This window comes from Eleginops maclovinus, chromosome 4 (genome assembly GCF_036324505.1).
Source record: "Eleginops maclovinus isolate JMC-PN-2008 ecotype Puerto Natales chromosome 4, JC_Emac_rtc_rv5, whole genome shotgun sequence".
NCBI lineage: Eukaryota > Metazoa > Chordata > Actinopteri > Perciformes > Eleginopidae > Eleginops > Eleginops maclovinus.
In genome coordinates, this window is record NC_086352.1 from 7460048 (window position 1) to 7481867 (window position 21820).

At 41.7% G+C, this 21820-nt stretch overlaps 2 protein-coding genes across 2 annotated transcripts; both read left to right on the forward strand.

Moving 5' to 3' along the window:
- Positions 1-53: 53 nt before the first annotated feature.
- Positions 54-14130, forward strand: tars3 (threonyl-tRNA synthetase 3). The gene is given in 20 exon segments (XM_063882560.1): positions 54-370; positions 956-1042; positions 1228-1415; positions 2027-2150; positions 2463-2587; positions 2771-2888; positions 3088-3152; positions 3253-3305; positions 3308-3330; positions 3406-3552; positions 5554-5652; positions 8441-8607; positions 8693-8855; positions 9817-9954; positions 11007-11084; positions 11176-11276; positions 12008-12112; positions 12317-12389; positions 12475-12589; positions 13617-14130. Coding segments are annotated over 20 exon segments (2424 nt in total). The 5' UTR covers positions 54-64; the 3' UTR covers positions 13766-14130.
- A 428-nt stretch (positions 14131-14558) lies between these two features.
- tm2d3 (TM2 domain containing 3) lies at positions 14559-20370 on the forward strand. The gene is made up of 6 exons (XM_063882067.1): positions 14559-14716; positions 16031-16132; positions 16877-17037; positions 17597-17771; positions 18001-18076; positions 18468-20370. The coding sequence occupies exons 1-6, from the start codon at positions 14611-14613 to the stop codon at positions 18631-18633; spliced, it is 786 nt and encodes a 261-aa protein (XP_063738137.1). The 5' UTR covers positions 14559-14610; the 3' UTR covers positions 18634-20370.
- Positions 20371-21820: the final 1450 nt, after the last annotated feature.

The window sequence follows — 21820 nt, forward strand, 5'->3', positions numbered from 1 at the left end:
CGGTTTTATTTTGAAAATCAATATCACCGGAAGTCAGCTGTCACATTAAAGTGGTCATTTAAAGATGGCGGAGTGCATGGCCACACGTTTGGCCGCTCAGGAGGAGCAGATCCGGCTCCTCTCAAGAGAAATATCCACCATCCAGGACGGGCTGAGTCAGGGTCGGGATGCCAGTGTTGGTGCGGAGGTCACGCCGGAGCTGGAGAGCCTGAGGACGGAGAATGAGAAGCTCCGCTACCGGCTGCTGCACCTGCGGAGGGGTCTGCAGGAGGAGCTGCAGCTGGAGGGTCAGAAACATGAGAAGAGTGGGAAAGCTCCGGAGAAAAACACCAACAAGGAGAAGCAGGCTAACAATCGCGCTGAGAAGAAGGTAGTATCAAGGACAGAAGTTTAATTGTGTGGTATAATGAGTGGTATTGGTGCTGCAGCTTTATGAGTAGTGGGCCTTTACCCTCTCATTTCCAGAAATAGCTTCCCAACTCAGAGTCACAGTGTGTGCACACTTCAAATACTGCAAAGCAATACTAATAATAACGTGACTCGACAGTAATAGTGATGCAATCTTGCTGCAATGTGGTGGAAGAAGATATCAAATACTATACTGAGGCAAAATGAGGAATAAATATCACAATTAAATTCACAAGTTAAATTTGTTATACTCCTCCTTACCAGCTGGAAAATCCAAGTGATTAAGTGAGTAATATTGTGATACATGTTATTCTGAAATGGGCTTTTGTGAAAAGTCACTACCTTGTATTTTTCATGGAGCAGTTCTACACTGCGTTACTTTAAGTCCACCTCTGGAAAAATGCATTCTTGTGACTTCTGTTGCATGCTCTCTCTCCCCTATTTTTACGCTATCATCCGTTAAGTAAATGTAAAGAAAAGTACATTATTAAGGAAGTGATTTTCCCTCTCTGAATAAACACACGCACACACCTCTGTTTGTTGACAGGTGGCGACCCCGGAAACCAAGTCATGTGACGGGAACAAGAAGGAGAAGAAGCAGGACAAGGGACAAGGAAAGGGGGGTGTTAAAGAGGTGATTAAATAAAGAAACACTCCTATGTTCAAACACGGGTATCAACAGGGCTTATCACAAAGATTTGATTCACCTTAGTCCCTGTGAATATTCTAATTGGATTGGAAAACAAGGTGCAAAGCTCTGCTCTTTCTCTAAATGCATTTATCTCTAGACTGTGATTGTTTGTTGTATTTCCTCTGCAGAAGAAGTCGTTGCCAGGATATGTTGCAGAGCGCCTCGGTCTGTACGAGCAGCTGAAGAGGGAGAGCGATGCCCTGCTGGCGGAGAGAGCTGCGAACGGTAAACCCATCAGTGTGGAGCTGCCGGACGGAGGCAAGGTGGAGGGCAGAGCCTGGGTCACCACCCCGTACCAGCTGGCCTGTAACATCAGGTCGGTGCTCCATCAGAGAGACCACCCACTTACAGCATCAACTAATCCCTGCCAATATCCCCCCCTTTGTTATTATTAAGAATCTATGAATCTTCACACAGTCATGAGCATGCTTTCGCTCATTTGCGCAGACCAATAGTGTAACAGCGAAATCATTGGTATCTGTTTCATTTCTTTGATATTTGATGTTATTCTGCACAAATATGGCCCCAGTATACGCACTTAAGAAGGGAAAACACAGGAAGGGAGAAAGGTGAAACAAAGAAATAAAATATAGAAGTCAACTCAAACTAAAACTGCCGCTGAGCCACCAGAAATCGAATCTTACACAGATAGCTCCAACAATGTTGAATTACTGGAATACAAGTGCCTGGATCATTTACCCTGCATAAGATTTGTGTACTTGTCCCCCAGCAACAGGTTAATCTGAGTAAATATTCAGTGTTATTTCTTTGATTTCCGCCTCTACAAGTTGTTTTAAACTGCAGTAATACATCTTTTTTCACATATTGGTGGATGAAGTTTCAGCGTTTCTTTCATAATGATGATCGAAATCACTTACATTTGGTTGTAGCATTTCTGAGGAAGCCCTCTTGCACCCTCTCTCTCAGCCAGGGCCTGGCCGACAACGCTGTGATTTCTCGTGTGAACGGGGAGCTGTGGGACCTGGACCGCCCGCTCGAGCGCGACTGCTCTCTGGAGATCCTACGCTTCGACAACGAGGACGCCCAGGCTGTGAGTGCAAACAATGCATTCAATAAAGGACATGTGTACGCTTTGCAGAGGTTTTAGGCTTTTAGCAGCTTAGATTCCAGAGGACCGGCCATAAAGAACAAAGACCAACAAACAAAAAATCCTACAAATGATCTAAATTTGCATTGGGAAATCTTTACTTTTCACCCCATTAGTATATCTTCCCTAATGTTCAGTCACACCTAAATGTCTCATGTATGACAAAAAGGTCCACTCCACAGCGTCCAAACACTATAAGGGTTTGTTTTTGTGTCATAAGTAATAAATACTGTGCATCTTCATGTTGTATTGCAGGTGTATTGGCACTCCAGTGCTCACATCCTGGGGGAGGCAATGGAGAACTTCTATGGAGGCTGTTTGTGTTACGGACCCCCCATTGAGAATGGTTTCTACTACGACATGTTCCTGGATGGACAGAAGTGAGCAAATGCATTCACTCTGTGTTAAGTCTAACAAATATAACACATTTTACTAGATCCAGTCTTATTTCAAGGCTTTTTCAAAGGAATTCTTGATGTTTTGCTAAGTTTCTTTTTGTGTATGCTTACTAATAAAAAAAATATTTGTAATAGAGAGTCAGGATTGTATTTCCTGTCTTCCAGGGGGGTGTCCAGCACGGAGTTTGGGGACCTGGAGGGTTTATGTAAGGCTGTGGTGAAGGAAAAGCAGCCGTTCGAGAGGCTGGAAATCAGCAAGGAGACGCTGCTGGAGATGTTTAAGGTGAGGGAGCTGTTCCACAAACCAGCCATAAACTCACATAGCCTGGTTTAAAAGTCTTCTGAAGTCTTTTTATTATAACATGTTAAAGGTGATAGAGAAGAGAAAGCCTTCCCATCTGCTCTGAACGTTTGCCTGTTTGAAATTAGGTAAAAAACCAACCAACCTTTAAAGCAAGACCAATAAAATGTGTATCTTTCAGTACAACAAGTTCAAGTGCCGCATCCTCAATGAGAAGGTCACCACCCCCACAACCACAGTGTACAGGTACGTTGCTGCATAAAAAAGTACACATATTTGTATTTATTTAAGAGGATTTATGGTGGGTTTTTTAGTCTAACTCACTCACTTCATGGATCCTGTTTAGATGCGGGCCCCTGATTGACCTGTGCAGAGGTCCTCATGTGAGACACACAGGCAAGATAAAGCCATGAAGATCTACAAGGTCAGTGGAAATACACACAAGATCTAGTTTTCAAAGTAAAGCTGCTCTGTCAATATTCCCTTCTTCGCTCCTCAGAACTCCTCCACCTACTGGGAGGGCCGCTCCGACATGGAGACGCTCCAGAGAATCTACGGGATTTCCTTCCCGGACTCCAAGATGCTGAAGGAGTGGGAACGCTTTCAGGAGGAGGCCAAGAACCGAGACCACCGCAAGATCGGCAAAGTGAGTCACTGTAGGCATCAGGATCAAGCCCACCCAGCGTGACCGAGACTGAGACACACAAAAAGTCAAAGTCAAACTCTAATTTGTTATAGGAAGATATGATGACTGACTCTGAGGTCTTTGAAGGACTTTCTCCTGGTCAGGGTCTCGGTCTGTTTGTGGTTTTATTGATGTAGTGAAACCCTGAAACACTTGAAGGAACCTAAAGATTTATTAGAAAGCATTCAAACAAAATCCTAAATTGCTCTGAGGTTAGGGGAGATGAATCATCCGTTACAATTCAGGTTCAGTTCACATTCAGGTTATTTATTTGTTCACTGACAAATGTATTTATATCACAAAAAACAGACATTTTTAGACACTAAATTCATGTTATATGGCATTAAATGAAGCGGTGCTGCTATGAGTGCTGTGAAACTGGGGACTGAAATGACTTAAAGGAAGTGTCTGATTTATAATGGTATATAGTGATGGCGTGCTCATCTACTTTGAGGCTTTTGTATGAGTTTTGTCCTCGTTAGAGTCTTGGTTTGTGGTTTTATTTATGTGGTAAGACGCTGAAACTAACCTAGATCACATGAAATATCTTATGTTTTCTAAAAAAAAACAATCAAAGACAGTCAAAAGTTACTTGGAGGTTATGAAAGGTAAAATCCTCCTTCAAAATTTGACCAAATCATCATATTTTTGGCAGTTTTTCTCACTAAAACCCTGTTTGGCATAAAAATCACATGCTGCCGTATGTGTTGTGACACAGGAGACTGAATTGCTATTAAGTGGATTTGATTTGTTATTATTGGTGTTATCTTTCTCGTCAAATTCTGGGGTTTTGTGGTTTTATTGATTTCAGGTAAAATCCTCACCAAATGATCACATTTTGTTGCAGATTTTCTCACTGAAACCCTGTTATCTGGCATTAATGCTGCTCTCTCCCAGCTGAGGGCGCTGTGTTCCCTCATTTTTTCTCTTTTGGCACTCTGCCAGTCATGTGATCAGCCCAGCTGGTTTCCCAGCATGGGAGCTGCAGGAGGCAGCACCTCCACCAGCACTGATGATAACACAGATCCATGATCAGCCCCAGAGTCTGGAGAAGTGCTACTGGAGGCAGTCGGAGGGAGGTGACAAAAGTGACATGTTGTTTTTAAAGATGGTGCTCTGTGGCACGATCCCAAGCTGAGGCTTAGAATTGGAGGATGAAACCCTCTTTATTTGTCACATACATGCACACAGCAGAGCACACAGTGAAATTGGTCCTCTGCATTTAACCCATCCTAGTACTAGGAGCAGTGGGCAGCTATTGTGCAGCGCCCAGGGAGCAATGAGGAGGGGGGACTGGAGGTGTCCGGTGCCTTGCTCAAGGGCACCACAGCAGGGCCTAGGAGGCTTCTCCCTCTCACAGAGCTTCATTTAGCAGAGCATCTCTAAAAAGTCCCGAAGAACAACGTGAGGAATTAAAACTGGGTTTTCTTCACTGTAACACCAAGCAATAAAAGGCATAAGGATGTAAAACATGTTCAATACAATTATAAACAAAATCAGAGCTACTTTAAGAGGCCCTGTCCTGGTGTTGGGGTTTTCCTGTAGTGTGTTGTTTTTTTGTGCATTAAATTGTCTGCGAATGTGACATCACCATGTAACACTCGCACTTCTATTGGCTAGCACTCCAACACATTGGTCGTGATAGACTAAGGGGCGGGACATCTCTAAGCGGTTGACCAATCACAACAGAGCCGAGGATCTTAACGTCAGAGTGTGTGTGTGTGTGTGTGTGTGTGTGTGTGTGTGTGTGTGTGTGTGTGTGTGTGTGTGTGTGTGTGTGTGTGTGTGTGTGTGTGTGTGTGTGTGTGTGTGTGTGTGTGTGTGTGTGTGTGTGTGTGTGTGTGTGTGTGTGTGTGTGTGTGTGTGTGTGTGTGTGTGTGTGTGTGTGTGTGTGTGTGTGTGTGTGTGTGTGTGTGTGTGTGTGTGTGTGTGTGTGTGTGTGTGTGTGTGTGTGTGTTTCAGGATCAGGAGCTGTTCTTCTTCCACGACCTCAGCCCTGGAAGCTGCTTCTTCCTGCCCAGAGGAGCGTACCTCTACAACACCCTCACCGAGTTCATCAGGGTAAGGGAGGAGGCCGAATGCACATCGGTGGCTCCTTTTTTATTTACCGTTTATCTCCTGAGTTTTTTTTTTTCAGTGAATCTTGAAATGTTATGTTATTTATTTTTTTTTTTTTATGAAAATACCTATTTCATTCTTCTTCTAGCAAAATGCAGATTGTCCCTCGTAAAATGTCAAAGTGATGCCAGAAAACAATATTTGTGTTTGTCAAAAACGGTATAATTACTCCAGAAATATGAAGAGGGTGTCGAATAGAGCGTCAGGCGGCAGAGACAGCTTTGTTTTTATGGAGCTCCGACGCCGCGTTGTTGTTTACGTTGATATATCGTACGTACAATATCAGCGCCACAGTACTGCTCTCCTAATAGGTTTTGCTAAAACACGTCTGGTATGTGTAAAGTGTTTAACCGGATCCTCCTGTTTTTATGTACCGTAATTGCCTAAAATGATCATGTACCATTACTGAAGTCAACAGGAGATGATGTTTGATTGTATGTTTACCTTCCTAAAGGAGTAATTGTTCATATTACATTGTTTTTTCAAATGTTTCTGTGACCTCAAGCTTTGGAAAACATCTCATCAAAAAAGGCGTTGTTCCCGAATCTTCCTCCGAGGAGTCATGATCACTGAACAGCGATTTAGAAAATGAGCAAACAAACAAATTATAATTATCTTCAGAAGTATTCCGGGGAGATGGTGATAAACAAAAACACTTTTATAATCCCCGAGGCTCAGTGGAGTTGTGAAGAGAGCCAGCTCATTGACATGCAGACCACAAACACTGTACTTTAGAGAATGTGTAATCACCGGGGAGAGGAGGATGAGCTGCGAGTTACACTGACTGGAATATTTTTGTTCAGCTTCTGCTCCTGGAAGTCTGTGACCTGTCCTGACTGCTGCACACAGTCTGAATTATTGCCTGAACTTTCTTAAGTCAGTCTTTCAACCATGAAACGATTATGTGACAGACTCAACAGAATAAAATCTTGAGGATCGGAACCAAAAATGAAAAGATTTCCAGAAAGTAGTTTGTGTTTTCTTGCAGTGGAGCAGTCTTCTCTAAGGGTTTGAGTCATATTGGACAATTTGAAGATGTTGATTTTAAGAAAGCCACTAAGTGTCCATGTGGTAATACGCTCCATTGATGGCTGAAGTGGGCCGGAGATCTTTCAGTCAGGAGAGACTCGTTTCGATGTAACAATATAGATTTACTGCCAAGAACACACAGATGAATGTAACGGTGTTTGGCAATTAGACCCCGTTGTGTGGGAGTATCAATCAGAAGGGGGGGGAAACCGAGCCAATAAACACTGGTGGTGGTGGAGGCGTGAAGGGATTGATGGAGATCCGGTCTAAAGAGGAGTGGTTGAAGCTTGATGTGAACCCTAGATTCAGAGGAATGGGAGGTGGAAGGGGTGGAGGATTGCGAGGTCAGGAGGGGAGAGCGTAAATTTAAAGGTCTAACGATGCGCTGTGATTGGCTTTTGGGGATAGAGATGAAAGTGATCGGTTGAGCTGGGGACTGATTGGAGGAGCGAGCATAGCGAGATGGAAATATGTGCATGACAAATATAAAGACGGTCTTCCTGGTTGAACCTGCGCTGAGCTTCAATAGTTAGGAATACGTCACTCACAAAATGATCATTTGAATATCAATCACTTAATGTGGGTCTAAAGCCTCATTGGTGAACAAAGAATCTAAAATGAAAGCAAATGGGGGAACCAACATCAGAAAAGAACAGAATAATTCTACAAAAACTTAAATTTACAGTTTTAAGTCTTATTTATCTAATCCTCTGCTACCCTAATTCCCAAACACGTGCATTTTCACTTAAAATATCACCATTTAAAACGCATGAATAGGCTTTAAATTGCACAGGATAATGTGTTTTAAAAGATGGATTTTTAGCAATATGCATGTGTTTGGAGAAATAAGTGATTTAGTACTCGATAAATGACTTTTAGATTATACAACACAAGTTATGTCAGAATCAGAAACAGGTTTACTGCCAAGTAGGTTTACACATACAAGGATTTTGCTTTGGTGTGTGTGGTGCATTCAAAGACACAGTAAGAGTGGTACAAGATAAAGTTCTGCTGCCACATTTACTTCAATTCATTAACGCCTTCTCCATGTTTTGGACTCTCCAATCCCTGGTACCATGAGTAAGTTGTATAAAATGTCCTCGTGTTGTAAGGGAAGCATCGCGTCCAAAGTTGTTCAAACCTCAGTGTGAGAAAGTAGTGTGTTTGTGAAGTATCTGCAGAGATGTGTCGACATCTTGAAGCTTTCACAGCACGCACCAACACGCACCAGACCGAGCCAAGGAGAGCACATTGCACAGAAATGGTGCAAGATCATTATCACTTTGGTCTGTGAACGCTGTGTAAAAATAGTAATATCACGGCTTGTTACGCTGGAACTTTTGACAGAGACGGGTTTTATCGATGGGTTGGCTTCTCATGGCTGTAATGGGAGAGGTATTCACGTTTCTAAATATAGCTACATTATATTTATCCAGGTGGATCACTGTTTTATATTCAGTTCCACATGCTCTGGGTCCAAATATTTCCAGTAACCGGTCTTCTGCTGTTGCCTGCCAAGAAGCTCAACGTGCCATAAAGATGTTTTGCTTGAAGAATAATGAAAACCGCTGGATCTGATTTCCATGGAAGCAGTTGATGATGCGTGCCAGAAATAATGATTCAGCTCTCCAGAAAAAGTAACTGAGTGTGAGTCCAGCTGGCTGCGCGTCCCTTGTTTATGTGGGTTTTGTTGTTTTCTTAGGACGAGTACTGGAGAAGAGGCTTCCAGGAAGTAGCCTCCCCCAACATCTACAACAGCAAACTGTGGGAGACGTCTGGCCACTGGCAGCACTACAGCGATAACATGTTCTCCTTCCCCGTGGAGGACGACGTCTTCGCCCTGAAGCCCATGAACTGCCCCGGGCACTGGTAGATGAATCCCTCTCTCTCCGTAAATCAAACATGTAGGATTTAAGGCGTGCCTCAGTTGTTTTGACTCCCTGCCCTCCTGCAGTCTGATGTTCAGCCACAGGCCTCGCTCGTGGAGGGAGCTTCCTCTGAGGCTGGCAGACTTCGGGGTCCTCCACAGGAACGAGCTCTCGGGAACTCTGACGGGCTTAACCAGAGTGAGGCGCTTCCAGCAGGACGACGCTCACATCTTCTGCACCATGGAGCAGGTGACCAGCGTTTCCAAGGGGTTGTGATACGTGTGAATTACAAAGTTAGATACAACCTCATTGAGCGGGCCACAGGTTCATTTATCACCTGTTCTTTGGAAACCTAGCACGGAAAATGATGCATAAACTATACAGTGAAAGGCAGCGGGCAGGAAGAGGAGTTTAAAGTGGACTTACTGTAACGGCTGATCACAGACATTAAATAGGAGTTTAAACTGATCTGCCGCGGGGGCACCAGAAAGCGAATCTTACGCAGGTAAAATGGTGTCCAATGTCCTTCTTTTATTTGGTCGTATTCCAAATATACAAAAACGAACAAGGTTTCTCCCGCTGGTTTCTCCCGCTTGTTTCTCCCGCTTGTTTCTCCCGCTTGTTTCTCCTGCTGGTTTTTCCCGCTTGTTTCTCCCGCTTGTTTCTCCCGCTTGTTTCTCCCGCTGGTTTTTCCCGCTTGTTTCCCCCGCTTGTTTCTCCCACTTGTTCCTCCCGCTTGTTTCGCCCGCTGGTTTCTCCCGCTTGTTTCTCCCGCTTGTTTCTCCGGTAAAAAAACGTATGCTCATCTGGTACAATCCCACCACCACCTGTGTCCAACATATACACAAATCACCTGGTGCCCAAAACCTCCTTCAGATAAAAGCATAAAGAATTACTGAAACTAAAGTAACTGATAAATAATGATTTATATAATAAAAACTAAAAACGGCTACATGCCCACTTGCCTTCATGTATAATGTATATCTATCTATATGTCAGCCTTTACTGAATACCGTTTTCTTTCCTTTTTGTAAGAGATGTTAACGGGGAAATAGAATAACTTATTATGACCTATATGTAGGTATGACCCTCACATCTTCTGCACCTTAGTTCAGCTGCCCATTCCTCAGCATTTCCAAATCATTTTAGAAATAACCAGCTAATTATGAGTCAATTATTTACAATTCTGATGCTTTTCTTCTCCCTATAGATCGAGTCGGAGATGAAGGGCTGTCTGGATTTCCTCCGCTGCGTCTACAACGTGTTCGGCTTCTCCTTCCAGCTTCACCTGTCCACGCGTCCAGAGAAATACCTGGGAGACATCGCCGTGTGGAACCAGGCCGAGAAGGTAAACGGCACCATGGACAGGAAAGGGATGAACTATGGCGGGAAAGTAACTTAAACGTAGATTTCAATGCTACCTCTTTTAAAAACTGCACAGCTTTTACACTTTACATTCTGATATTCCGCACATTTTGTATCTCTGACTCATTAGTCATGTTCTTTTTGACCCTCCTTTTTTATATTTGGTATATTTTAAACATTTCTTTATGATGTTTTTCTTCATATTTACCAAATTAATTTGCTCCTTTTTCACAACTTAATTCCTCTTGATGTGTTTATGTCTGCACCATTAAACCTACCTGATTCTGTTCCGGCGGCACATATGTGGTCCATCTTAGTTTTAGGCAAATCCTTCAAATGTTAAATCTGATATAGCACAGTTGATCAGAAAGTTGGTTACCAGACAAAAGAAGAGATACATTTTTGCCTTTTTTGTTCAGCCAATTTAATTTTTAAGAAATGGTTGTATTATGTATTCCTTCACTGACACAGTACTGATTTTTACAAGATAATGCTCCCTATAATAAAGCAAATGGCACATCAAATCAAAATGAAATGGCTTAGTGTCCCTCCTAAAGATATCATGCTCGGCAGTCTTTCTCATTGCATGTTCTGGGTTATTTCATGCCAGGCGTCCAGCATCGAGCTCATTGTTTTCCGTCTGCTCCGCCTCCTGTTCGTGGGCATCTTGCAGGAACAATTATGTGCATTTTGGATCCGTATTAAGTCTTGACATTTGGTCACCCTTATTGTTAGGATTAACTATTTAAACTGCATCTCTTTAATAAAATGAATAATAAATACTATGAACTCGAAGAATATCTCGGTGCATGATGGGAGGTTAAAGGCTCCAGGCTAAAGATCTGTGAGTGTAGGAGGCATGGTAATAATTGATCTTCTGTTTGACTTGATATTAAGTGTTTATTTTGCACAGTTGTGAAATGCTAAAGGGCAGGAGGAAGTGTAAACGGATCTTTATTTGGACTTCACTGTATTTCCCTGTTATTCCCGTGGGTTGTAAGTATATATTAAACGTGTGCCTCCATGTTTTGACAGCAATTGGAAAACAGCCTGAATGAGTTTGGGGAGCCATGGAAACTGAACCCTGGAGACGGAGCTTTTTACGGCCCTAAGGTCAGAAAACTCGACCATTCCTCCTAAAGGCAAAAACTAATTTGATCTCAAGGGTCTGTAAAGTGTCCTTGTGATTTCCTTGCTGCTGCAGATTGACATTAAGATCAAAGACGCGATTGGACGTTACCACCAGTGTGCGACCATTCAGCTGGACTTCCAGCTGCCCATCCGCTTCGACCTGACCTTTGTGGGGTGAGTCAGCGCTGCTGCGTCTGTGTGCTTTACTGCACTCAGGGTTACATGTTAATCCCGCCATGAATAAGAAGGGTCTGCTCTGCGTGTTTCACATGAGTCATGTGTTCAAGAGGTAAAGAGTCCTATATATATATAAATAAATATGAACTCATTGAGAAGGTAATTTGTTGATGATTCGGCATTCACCCAGCCACTCTGACAGACAAGTGCACACGTCAGTGCAATGGGTAGGGCAAAGAGCATAGCTTAAAGACAGCTGTTGCATGAGTTATCCAATCACAGCACCCCTGGTCCAAGAATATCATGGCAATACAACTATAAACAAGCTCCAAAACAAATACAATAAAAAGGTAGGATCCAACACAGTGCAAAAAGCAACACGATAAGAAAGAACAGATGTCATACTACATGAACATTCTTTTATAACCAAAAAAAACCTTCAATGTGTAACCCAAGCATGGAGAAATGATACACATAGTCAAATAATGGGCAGTAAGTTGAGTGTATGCAGAGTTTGTGCATTATGAACAAAATGAACATGAAGATGTGCTCTCTTTTATTATCTAACTTCTTGTTCCCGTCTCGTCCATCTATATTCATAAAGGTGTATAGAGCTTGTATCGAATACTCTTTTCCAGCTGTTCCATAGGAGATAGAGTAGAAACAAAGTGATTTCAATGGCCTTGTATTTCATTTGTGACATCTATCCCTGATGAAATGTCTTACAGGACGGACGGAGACGACAAAGCCCGACCGGTCATCATCCATCGAGCCATCCTGGGCTCAGTCGAGAGGATGATCGCCATCCTCACAGAGAACTACGCTGGGAAATGGTGAGGGGCTTCCTAACTGTTTCATTCTGGGGGTTTTCCATTTACTGTGGTGTTGTTATATAGGTTTTAGTGCATGTAAATGGTCTGCAAAGGCTAAAATCCCTGTGTTTCTCTCCCACACATGAATTTCTTCAGGAGTAGGTGTTAAATATATTCATCGTGTATAGAGTTTGCTTTACTACAGTCTGTCTCTCCGTCCTCCAGGCCTCTGTGGCTCTCTCCTCGTCAGGTGATGGTCGTGCCCGTCAACACCTCCTTTGAGGATTACGCCAAGAAAGTATGTCTTCTACTTCCCCATCTTAACTACAGTCACAGCAGAGCCTCAGATCTGTATAATGCTGAAGCATAAATGTTGCTTTCAGGTGTGTAAGCAGTTTACAGAAGCTGGCTTCATGGCGGATGCTGACCTCGACTCCGGCTGTCTGCTGAACAAGAAAATCCGCAACGCTCAGCTGGCCCAGTGTAACTTCATTCTGGGTGAGAAAATAAATATCTAGGAGCACCGACTGACCTCTGATACGAGAAGATTGTGACCCTGCTTTTGATCTTAGCATGGTTACAGTTGTTCGTTACTCCCAGAAGAATTTGGTTTGTTTTTAAAGACAGTTTAATGATGTCTTGGCAGGTTAAAGCAAACATGACAACACATTTTAGATCTTGTGGTGTGGTGTGTTTATTGGAAAAAGCACAGGTCAGTGTATTGTTGGTTTTTGTGAGTGTGTACATAAGTGTAGAGAAGCAGGAGGGAGGATTTTATAACATGGAAAAATATAGAGTTTCCTCGCTGGATTTTGCTCATGAAATCCTTTCGTCCAACAATCTTATTTATCAGAAATGTTGCCCTGCTGTGTGAGGCTTTCCTTTAGCAGCCCTCATGGCTAGGGGGTCTAACCCTAATGTAGAGGGAGGAAGTTAACTGACATATCCTTTATATATGATTTCAGTGGCTGAAAATGCAAAGATTATACCGTACTACAACGTAGCATTTAGTAACAGCATCAGTGAGGATAAGCAAACAAAGGCAATTTAAATGAAAGTCATACCAAATATTGGGCCCGTTTAGGTCCATATTTTACAATGCTGACAACGTTTTCCTCCATTATATCTGCTTTAAGTTCTATTGAAGTTACATAATTGTTGCATCAGAATGACTTCAGACTTTAAAAATCCATATGCCCATAAAACTGGAGATCAATTTACATTCAAATCACGATTTTGAACTGTGTGGCTGTCTATAATCTCTCCATTTGAAAAATTATGAGTCCAAATATTTTAGTTTTTTAATATTTTGACTGAAAAACAAATGGACCTCGACGGTGGCTCACCACCCTACGTTATTGTATTCAGCGGCACAAAGCAGGGATTGTGTTAGGATAGCTGTGTGTGTCTGTTTTTGTTTGTGTGTGTGTGTGTGTGTGTGTGTGTGTGTGTGTGTGTGTGTGTGTGTGTGTGTGTGAGAGACTTGGCTCATGTGAAGCTGTTGTGTCTCCTCGTGTCTTGGCAGTGGTCGGGGAGAAGGAGAAGATGACTAACGGCGTCAATGTGCGCACACGAGACAACAAAGTCCACGGAGAGCTGTCGGTGTCCGAGGTGCTGGCCCGCCTGACCCTGCTCAAACAGAGCCGCTGTGCGAACGCTGAGGAGGAGTTCTGATCCAGATACAATGCACACTCGTACACACTGTGATAACTCCACTACAGTTATTGATGGAGACGGGCATAAAGGGACAAGGGATGGCACATGTGACGATGGTACAGAGGAAATGTAGTAGAGCAGAAATCAGATAAGAACTGATGATTTCTGTAAGCAAATGTGACGAAAAGTGGCATGAAACGACTTCAAATTGCCCATTAATCATGTGTGAAGGGTGGAAAAGGATTTTGTGTGTGATGTGTTGGCAATAACCTATGCCTGAAGGGAAGTTACTTGATAAGAAAACAATGTGATCATCGTAACGAAGGATCTATGAATTCGGCACTGATTTTCTGTCTGTCGGGAAATAAAATAAAATGACTCAGTGTTTGTTGTGTTGTTTTTATTTTCACAACACTGTTGTCTTTCAGAAGAATCACATGTCATGATGAACAGCAGTAATTGGAAAATCTGCTGCTTTAAATATTGCCTTCAAACTCTTTTTCCATTATATTTTTTTTGGAGATATAATACGTTTTTAAAATATCATTACTTTTGGTGGCCACCTTTAATCATAGATGCAGTGAACGACATTAAGCTCAGAGGTTCAGAAAGGTGAAATGACAAGGATAATTTAGTAATGCAGTTATATAGGCAAGCAGTATATACACACAAAACATCGACTTTAGTGGTAGATAGGTACATGTACCTCATTTTAAAATAATTTTAAAAAATAGGGAAACAAAAGGTTACACTTTAAGTATATTATTTATTCTCTCTGCTGCACCTTCTTCCCTTGCCTGCGGAGGATAGTAGACACTCGTCTTTCCTACATTCCCTGAACGCATCTCTGGTTGGATACAACAATGGCTTCTCCCTGTCAGATCTGGAGACCGGACCGAGGACGCTGCTTTAAAACCTACGGGATCATCTTCGTTTTGTTTACGGATCTGATGTTACAATGTGTTAACGGTAAGGGAAACAGTTACATTATTAAACTAAAGCTTTGACTCGCCAATATTTATCGTTATCGCCCTAACGTTCCTCCCAATGAGTTAGCATTAGCTGGTTAGCCTGCGAGAACCGTTCATTCCTATAAGATTTCATTCCTGTATTAATTTGAGATGTTAGTTTACATTAAATATATTATTATGTATATATTGACAAATGTATTAGTATTTATATTTTAAACATCTGGGTTGTTTTTTTAAAGTGTGGGAGGCATTGTGAAATGTTTGTTGATTATTATGTGTCTACCTGCCCAGGGACTGCAGATGGAAAGTAGCTTTTAGCTACCATCTGGAATATAGCATCTCCTCTCACCTCTTTTTGAAAAAAATATATTTGTATGCATGTTCCTTGTTCAATCAAGATGTATAATGATAATATAATACAATAATTTCTCTGTGGCGCATGAAGCCAAAAATGGAGGGACTATGGATTCAGAAAGTACCCGTATGTTTGCCCACAGAGCATGCGCAGTAGAGTGTTTTAAGCCCCGCCTCCTATGCCTCTGCTTTCGGCTCAATCAAATGAATGGAGAGATTAAATAACTCTGGATTAGCGCATTTTGAAATTGTTCAACCCTAATGATTTAAATAAGGACAATGCAATTGTTCGTGCTGGGTGGTTACTTTACCAAAAAGAAAAGAATACGTTGATTTACAGACGTCTCTTTCCCAATGTAAGTCAATGGCAAAAAGTATTTATGGCCAAAACGACGTCCCGGAAGCTGTAGTACCACCGTTTGGCCACTGCTGTCATTCATCAAATCGGGTTCACCCAACGGCGCACTTCCCGGAGGGAAGCTAACGCTAGTTCACCTAAGGTTAGCTAGTTAAAATGAAAACATCGGATAGAGTGAGTAACGCTGATTGAGCAGACGGTTATCTAATAACATACACACTATCGTTAATAAAGTAGGGTTTAAATTGCAATATATTAGAGGTAACGGTTGTTTTTCCCCCGCTAATTTGCAAGAGGTGTCCCTAGTGACTGTACCATCAGCTAGCATATACTAAACTTCTTATTTATATTCAACCATAGCCTGCATGTCTTGTAAACGCCAATGCAGCAAAGGATAGTGGACCTTATTTACACATTCAGCTGAAAGTATAGATGGATAGAGAGAGGTAGGTAGATAGACAGCAAGTTATCAAGCATTACACATATTTGAAAGATACCAGGAGATACAAATATAGTACGTGAGGTCATGACCTTGATTTAATCAGAAGGATGAGTTGAATTTTGGTTGTTCATCTTCTTTGTTGTCTCTCTGGTTGTCAGGGTATCTGAGCTCTCCTCATGTTGGTCAGGAGCCTCCATACCCCAGAGAGGCCCAGCATGGACCTGTCATCACCAGCCCAGTGGTGCCTGCTGCAGTCTCTGGTAAACAGTTATTTATAACTACAAATCATAATTAATATGACCTGGATTTAACAATAAACAGCTAAAGGCGATACCTACAAAGAAATACAGCAGTGGGTGTAGTAGTACTGTAGGTAACGTAAGTCTCAACATGTAGTGGGATTATTTAAAACATACATACAAGACCCTACTTTTTCCTACCAGAGATAAAAAGGGATTTCCCCTAAAGATTCTGATGTTATAAACTACTAGGACGGCTACTACCAATATCAGTATCATATCATTTGCACATTATTTTCCAGATAAATCGATTAAATCTTCTAAAGCATATCAGAAAATAGGGGAACATGTCCATCCCAGTTTCTAACAAAACTGATGGGATGTCTTCACCTGTTTATCATGTAATACAGAAGTTATTCTTCTAAAATGGGTTTTGTTTAGACAGTTTTCAGTAATAGTCGGTAATCTTTCAAATACATGGAGAGTTAATGACTTTTCAACAGAGCAACATCAGCTTTTTGTTGTTTTTTGTTGAACTCCAGACAGCTTTAATGGAGTAATCAGTGAAAACCCTCGATCAGTGTTAGTAATTTACCTCCCACTGCCTAAATGTGTCTGCAGGTCCAGAGTGTTTTGTGTACAACTGCATTGCCCCAGCCCGTCACCATAAGAAAACATGAAGTCGTAAAATCAAATCTGTACATCTTGCATTGCGTTGATTATTCTTGCAAACACTTTTTCAACCTACTGCTTCCCGTTGTGCAGTTTCTCCTGCAGATGAGGAGAGCTACACCTCCAGGTGTCCCAGCGGGGGTTTGTGTCAGCGCCTGCCAGCGGATTGCATGCACTGCAACTTCCAACACAACTGCACCTACGCAAAAGCTGCTTCCTTCACTTGCAAACCCAGAAAAGGAGTTCACTGTATAGTAAGTAGCAATTCATCTGTGTTGTATGGAGGGAGAGAAAGGGGAGGGAGGGGTAATGACGCTTCACAAAAGTCCCTAAGACAAACGGTTGAGTAGTGTAGTAAGAAAGTAGAATCAATCAAATGACTTTAGTTGCTCTGTTTTAGAAAAAAGTAAAAACAGGAACATAAATGATTCATATAAAAGGAGAACTTAAAGAAAGAATGTGCTCTAAAATAAATAAAGTTATTTATATAAACTCAAGAAATAAAATGAAATGAAGATAAATAAACCTAAAATAAAAGATAGATTTTAAATATGAACAAATAAGAAGTTCAATTAAAATGTGTCATAAAAAATATAATAAAAATAATATCAACAAAGTTTAAATATTAAGACCAAAAAAAGATAAAATAAAACATATTTTAAAAATGTATAAATATAAGAAGTTTTACTAAAACTGCACATTTTGCTAAAATATAAACAGTAATGTATACGAAATTAAAATCCTTAGTTGAATGAAATGAAAATGAGTCCTTGAATACCTGTGCATTGACAACCTGATTTATTTTTCTCTTAGGGGGAGTCGGGTCAGCAGCAGACCAACTTCTCTCTCTCCATCAGCTGTCAGTTCTGCTGGCAGCTGGACCCGTCCCAGTACCGCTGCTCCAACTCCACCAGCTGTATGACCGTGTCCTGCCCGCGCAAACGCTACAACGCCACCTGCGAAGTGCTGGACCACGTGCACTGTTTAGGTACGGAGAGAAACACTCTGCTGTAGCGCCTGCATGGTGTCTTTTCCTAATAGTAAGGCAGTTAAAATTCCCCAAACGACCCTTTTTCCTCAAACCAAAATATCCTTTCTCTTCATGTTTTTACTTCGTTAATATACATGTTTCCACCTATGATTATTTATGTCGTCTTTTGTTTGTTGAGTTCATGTTTTGCACATCATGTCCACTTATCTTTTGTATTCTCTTGCAGGTAAAAGACGTTTTCAGAAGCGTCTATATTGTAACTGGACCGGCGGGTACAAATGGTCAACGGCATTAGCACTCAGGTAAACCAACGGCCTCTAGAGCTGCGGCCATAAGTGAACTAATGATGAGTCGATCTATAATGCATCTAAATTAGCATCAACTATTTTCATAATTGATAAGCATGCAACTTATTTATGATGCAACAGTGACAGAAAAGGCTTTTTTTTAGCCTCACAAAGTAGGATGTAGGATTTCAACTGACCCAAACAATACATTTAAAGCTACACATTGGAATATAAATACTCAGATGGACTTTTTTCATCTCATTTGATCAACTAATTAAAAGACTAATCATTAGCCCTGCTCATGTCACACCGGTTTGACCATCGTAGATGCTGGAAATGTACAAAAGGAGGTTATTCAGTGTGTGCTCCAATAGCATCTCTGACGTTTCCTCCCTTGTCTCTGCAGCATTACGCTCGGTGGTTTTGGGGCTGATCGCTTCTATCTGGGTCAGTGGAGAGAGGGGCTGGGAAAGCTGTTCAGCTTCGGCGGCCTGGGCATCTGGACTCTGATAGATGTGCTTCTGATCGGCGTCGGATACGTGGGGCCCGCTGACGGCTCTCTTTACATCTGAAGCTTTGGAGGAAACGTCCGGACGCTCTTTGCCCTCTTCACTCCCTGAAGATTGAAGATCTGTGTTCTTGGCACGTTCGCCTGCACAAGCTCGTTGCACAACACGTCCTCATCCCATCTGCTAACCGGCAGGAAGTGTTTTCTTCCTCACACCAGCCACGACTCCACCCACACAGAGCATCAGATCCGTCTCCATCACTCTCCTGTCGAGCGCTCTGCAGATGGATCTGTGCGCGGTGACGAGGAGCCGGTCATTATCAGAAGTCTGTCTGCTCGGTTCGACTTCACTGCTGATTTATAGATAGGTTTGGTTTCCTGTGGAGTACAAACACATACACACACGCAGAGCAGTGTTACTACCCCCTTATTGTAAAGGTAAATGTGTCAATGGGGGGTCAAGTGGTAACCATGGCTGCAGAGCTTTTAATGGGGACTCCAGAAACAAAAGGCGACTGAAGGCTGGTATTTATGTGCGGAGGGAAAGCATGATCACACAGAAGGGAATTTTTTTTATTGACGACAGACAGTTGGCCTTGTGGATGTGTTCAACGGTTATTAGGTTGTATATTTCCCCCTACACTGAGTAAAGACACAACTGTAAGAGAATTATTTATCTTAAAGGGACAGTGCAGATTTCTTCTGTGGGGTTGTATGAGGTACCAAATCAGTAGATGACAGGAGTAGAAGAACACCTAAAATGATCACTATCCAATAAATGTATGCTATGTTTTAAATATTTTCACTTCTCTACTTCACCACGAGACAGCTCTTTACTGACAGGAGCTGAATCTTTTATCTAGTCACTTCAAAACCACCAATTTCAGCACTTTGTGTCCAACACACAAATGGCTAAGAGTGTTCAAAAACGTTCCACCCACTCGATAAATGAAGTGGCTGGTGAGTGCAGCGAGTCTGCTGGTGCTAATTTTAAGCACTTGTTATGTCACTTTGGTGTTTTAAAGGGTTAGTTTAGATACACAGAAGTCACACAAAAACAAAAACAAATCCCAGGCTGCAGTAAAGTAGAAAATACTGTCTGATCTACGAGCGGAAATTACTCATTTTCTCAATAGACTGGTGTCTCTCGGGGAAAAAAGTGTCAGTTCCCGATAGAAAAAAGTCTGACCGCGAAATCAAGCGGTAAAAGATTAGAGAATTTATACTGATCATTATTTATTCCAGTGAGTCTTTAGTAGGTTTGTTTTGAAGGTTATACTTGTGGGTAAGTACCTCACTAATCACAAAATCTGAACTATCCCTTTAAGGATTACGTTAAATGACACCCTGGCTTAAATTCAAAGTTCATATGTTGTTAACTTTATAAAATAACAGTTACGTTATCTTCAAACTGGAACTGGTAGAGACCTGAGAGAGGTGCAATTCCACTTCCTGTCATCACTTACTGCTGCATCATTTTCAGGAAATGCAGAGATAACAATCTCCATGTTGACTAATATTGAAACAGATGCACCAGCACGCATGTGTGGTTTCCCGTGTTGGAGATAACCTGTGCATTCGGCTGGCATTTCTTCCCTGGCTCATTATCGTTCTTCACATTGCAGAAGCAGCTCTGTGTCCTCTGTTCTAATGAGCCTGTGTGGAGCTAATGGGCTCACCTCTCACTCCATGTAAATATGTCTCTTCTGTTCCTCAGTGTCAGGTCATTCTCATCTGTTTTCAAACACTGTAAATGTCATTTTTTAAAGTTCTGTAAATAAAATTGTGAAATATTAAAGTGTCCTCGACTAAGGAGATTCTTTTTTATCGAACCTGTCAATAAATCAATGAACAACACGGGGGTTTTCCTGCAAAGAATCAAGCAAAAGCACCACTTAATGTGCTCATGAAATGAATGATTCAGCATGAAAAAAACACTTTAATCTGCTAAAGAAATTTAACTGAGACCAAAACGACTAATGAGTCCACTAAGAGGGGTCAGCCCTGCAGAAACACAGCCTAATGTTTTCACTCACTCTGAATTATGGTAGTGTTTAATTGAGCCTAGTCATGTTCAAGTGGACTAAAAGGCTTAAGCCACCGGTTCTAGGGACTAAGCGCCCTTTTCACTACAGTTTCTATTTAGGGAAAACACACATTTTAAAATCCACAACAGCATATTTTCAGGTTCATATCAGTATGTTCTGCCTTCACTGGGACATGTCTCCATGCTTTAATGTTCAAAAAGCTCTTTATGTTTCTCATACTGCCTGTGCTGCAGGCTCTGTTGTGATTGGTCAACCACTTAGACATGTCCACGCCCCTTAGCCCATCACGTACAATGTGTTGGAGCGCTAGCCAATAGAAGAGCAAGCGTTTCATAGTGAACAATGGAGTCCAATGAAGGGAACACAGGGATTCTGGCCTCTGCAGACCATTTACATGCACTAAAACCTATATGAGACACTACAGGAAAGGGAAGGGTCCAAACAGCACAGTAGGGCCTCTTTAAATGTGGCTGACTGTCTTCTTCAGCAACCGGCAGGCAGAAAACACTGTTCATTTTCTTCTGACGCTACAGTTTATTAGAGGTCAGTATCATATCACTATAAGGAGCTCGAGCTCAGCAGATGCTTTTTGCGAGCAGCCAGGATCTTTACCGACCCCGCCTTTCTGCCTCTGATTGGAATTCTCTATTATTAGTGGAGGTCATTATCACAGATGTCCGTGCTTTTCCTCACATTAAACATGGGAGAGGTGCCAGAGGCCTGTGTGACAGAAGTGTGGGGGGGGGGGGGAGTCAGGATGAGGGCAGACTGCTGCAGAGAGACACTATCTGCTGACTGTCACTGGGGAACATCATGGTGTGAGAAACAGGGGTTACATATTAAAAAATGTAACAGTTCAATACCTTTCATTTGGATAAAAAAACACTGAAACATATATTTCATTTAAATTCAAATGAAATATTTGGGATGGAAAAATGAACGGTGATAATCGCAAATCATGTTCAAGGTGGGAGAAACGAGTGAGATACAGACCATAAAACATTTCTATTAACACTCCATTTAGATAAACGAATGAATGAGAAGTCATGCTTTTATTTGTTAACTACATCATATAAATGATTTTCTGCTTTGTAAATTATTATTTAATTTGTTCTTTTTTAATTACATTTTCTGTTTATTTTTTTACAGAAATATTTCTTATTTATCAAAAGCCTTTAATCTCTTCCAGTTGACACTGACTGC

Coding starts and splice junctions, on each gene's coding strand:
- tm2d3 (XM_063882067.1), top strand. CDS start 14,611: ATGGCTTCTCCCTGTCAGATCTGGAGACCGGACCGAGGACGCTGCTTT. Junction 17,038..17,596: donor GAAAAGGAGTTCACTGTATA/GTAAGTAGCAAT, acceptor TTTTTCTCTTAG/GGGGAGTCGGGTCAGCAGCA. Junction 18,077..18,467: donor TCAACGGCATTAGCACTCAG/GTAAACCAACGG, acceptor TTGTCTCTGCAG/CATTACGCTCGGTGGTTTTG.